The 2500-nt window shown below is 34.4% G+C and overlaps 1 protein-coding gene across 3 annotated transcripts in view; it reads right to left on the bottom strand.

Annotated features, from left to right (window-relative positions):
• The window catches only part of LOC119574394 (cytoplasmic tRNA 2-thiolation protein 1-like), a 7978-nt gene extending 5519 nt beyond the window's left edge, over positions 1-2459 (bottom strand). Inside the window, exons 1-4 of one of the 3 annotated variants that reach the window (XM_037921614.1) lie at positions 2319-2459; positions 1222-1283; positions 965-1091; positions 206-310 (exon numbers count right to left, since the gene is read on the bottom strand). In XM_037921614.1, the coding sequence (XP_037777542.1) occupies positions 206-310; positions 965-1091; positions 1222-1269 (280 nt within the window). In that variant the 5' untranslated portion in view covers positions 1270-1283; positions 2319-2459. Of the gene's footprint in view, positions 1-205; positions 311-964; positions 1092-1221; positions 1284-2286 lie in introns of all 3 variants that reach the window. The other 2 variants (XM_037921616.1, XM_037921615.1) reach the window with 2 other exon arrangements.
• Between the last annotated feature and the right edge of the window lie 41 nt (positions 2460-2500).

The following is a 2500-nucleotide window of genomic DNA, read 5'->3' as shown; positions in this document are numbered from 1 at the left end:
GAAGAAGAAGAAGAAGAAGAAGAAGAAAGGAAATTCTCAAAATAAAAACAGTTTACCAAATCCCAAAGGATCATACTTTATGCTTTATCAACTTGTTTCAAAACTCGTAAAATATACTCATAAATATACTTTAAATATTTACAGGATGAGGCATCTTGGCCATATGTCTAATGGTTAACCACTATACAAACCTTCATTGACTCACCTGTAATACCCTCGTCAATGGACAGGAGAACTAATTTCAGTCCATAATTATAACGCTCATTTAATAACTTCATAACATATGCCAGAACGGTTGAATCTTTTCCACCTGAAACAAGATATAAATATAATGCTTGCTGACTGCTAACAACCCCAGCATCAAGATTTAATACTAAAAATCATAATAGTAGAATTTAAAAGTATACTGGAATCTTAAAAAGCCAATCTCCTCCCACAGTATAGTTTCAAATGAATAGTCATAGTCATTCTAAATCCTTTTCTTAAAAAAAGGAAAGAAAGAAAAAAGTGGTTTACTCCTTGGGGCTGTTAGAATCTCTTTGTTGATCCCTTGGGTATTGAATTGGGTCCTGTGAAGTAACACCCACAAGACAAAAGAGAAAATTTACTTTTGTAAATACAATATACGGCAAAAGACCGTGACTTTGATGGTGATGGTGGTGGTGGTGGTGGTGATGATGGTAATGGTAATGGTAATGGTAATGGTAATGGTAATGGTAATGGTAATGGTAATGGTAATGGTAATGGTAATGGTAATGGTAATGGTAATGGTAATGGTGATGGTGATGGTGATGGTGATGGTGATGGTGATGGTGATGGTGATGGTGATGATGATGAAGATGAAGATGAAGATGAAGATGAAGATGATGATGATGATAAAGTAATTATCATAACTTTTATCAACATCCTTGGATTTTGATACTGACACCAATTCCTGAAAAATCATGAATTTCATTGCATTTACCTGAGGCTGCAATAGCTACATAGTCTCCTGGATTGAAGAGTTTTGCTGCTGTGATTGTGTGGTGAACCTCCTCTTCAAAGGCCCAGAAAAAGCATTCTTTACACAAAGCATCACCCGTTTTGGGACGCTGCAAAGAGACAAAGGATACAATAACCAGAAACATCCAGGACCCATATTCAATTGTATACATTTTATAGCACAAAACATCAATCAACATTTAGAAAAATAAAGAAATTAAAAACATCTATAAAATGTACCTTTAATACGGCATTTTTCCCACAGCCTGTGTTGCAACTTATGACCATGATTCCTTGACACTCTGAAAAAAGTACATGTCCATAACATGGGACTGAAGAATACCTCTAAATATTTTAAATGATTATATGAAAAATATTCTAAAGCTTCCTTTTCAGAAATAATGCACATTTCCCTTTCACCCTCTCCTGTTACATAATGATTTGAATATACAATTAACTTATACAAACCATACTTTACTGTTTAGTTTATAAGTGATGGGAAAAAAAGGACTGAGAAACAGGTAACACTGGAGAACAATATATGTACAGCAAGATAGGGCTGAACTCTGAAGCACCAAGCAGAGTTAAGCTGAAAGTGACACTCTCTGCAATCTTTTTCCTTAATTTGTGGCATTACTGTGATGTCTGCAAAACAATTCATAGTACCAACAACTGCAACTTTTAGCCCTCTAATTCTCAGTGGTTATTTTTCAGAATACCTTCGCATAACCGATCACAATGATTCTCAGAGCAGTCAGGCACTTTTTCTGTTTTATTTGAAGCTTCCACAATATTTCACTTGTGATTAAAAATCATACTAACATAGTAAGTACTTTCATGGTTTACTGTGGACTTTTTCATGTGAAGTAAAATAAAAAAAACAAATTCCCCTTTTCTTAATACTTTGTATGTCACTACAAACTTCGATGATATTGCATTTTGCAGCGACACTAATATGACTTGAAACAATGTATCAGAGTGTTAGGGGTTTCAAGATGATACAAAAAAGGCCTTTAGAGTGTAAAGATTAACTGTAAAGATTAACCCGCAATTCAAATTTCCAATAATTTTATAATTTATTTCTACACCTGGATGCCCTTCTTGATGCCAACCCAAATGTGTTCTTTGCCTGGATCTATGACTAAAACTGATTAATAAAATCTACACATTTTCTCATCCCTTCAGTCCAATAATACGTATGTTGGAATGTTATATTATGAAGAAGTATTTATGAGAACAAATACGTTAATGATACATAGTAGCATGTGCTCCATAATTCCCTTTAAAATCCATATCCAGCCATACCAATTTAACGCATTATATGGATTCAGGCCAACCTACGATCCGGTTTGGAAACACGTCGATTAGCTTGACTGTTGCTGAGAATTTCCAAGGAGCAGAAGGGCAATAACTGTGCAATGTGTCGTCACCCGCCCGACTTCAGCTGAAAGTGATGATAAATACTTCTATATATTAACTATTTCATTTTACAATATTTATCTCCGTTTTTCTTATTTCT

The sequence above is a fragment of the Penaeus monodon genome, chromosome 6, assembly GCF_015228065.2.
Source record: "Penaeus monodon isolate SGIC_2016 chromosome 6, NSTDA_Pmon_1, whole genome shotgun sequence".
Taxonomy (NCBI): Eukaryota; Metazoa; Arthropoda; class Malacostraca; order Decapoda; family Penaeidae; genus Penaeus; species Penaeus monodon.
Note: the sequence above shows the minus strand (reverse complement) of the source record. Positions and strands in the feature narration are given on the sequence as shown.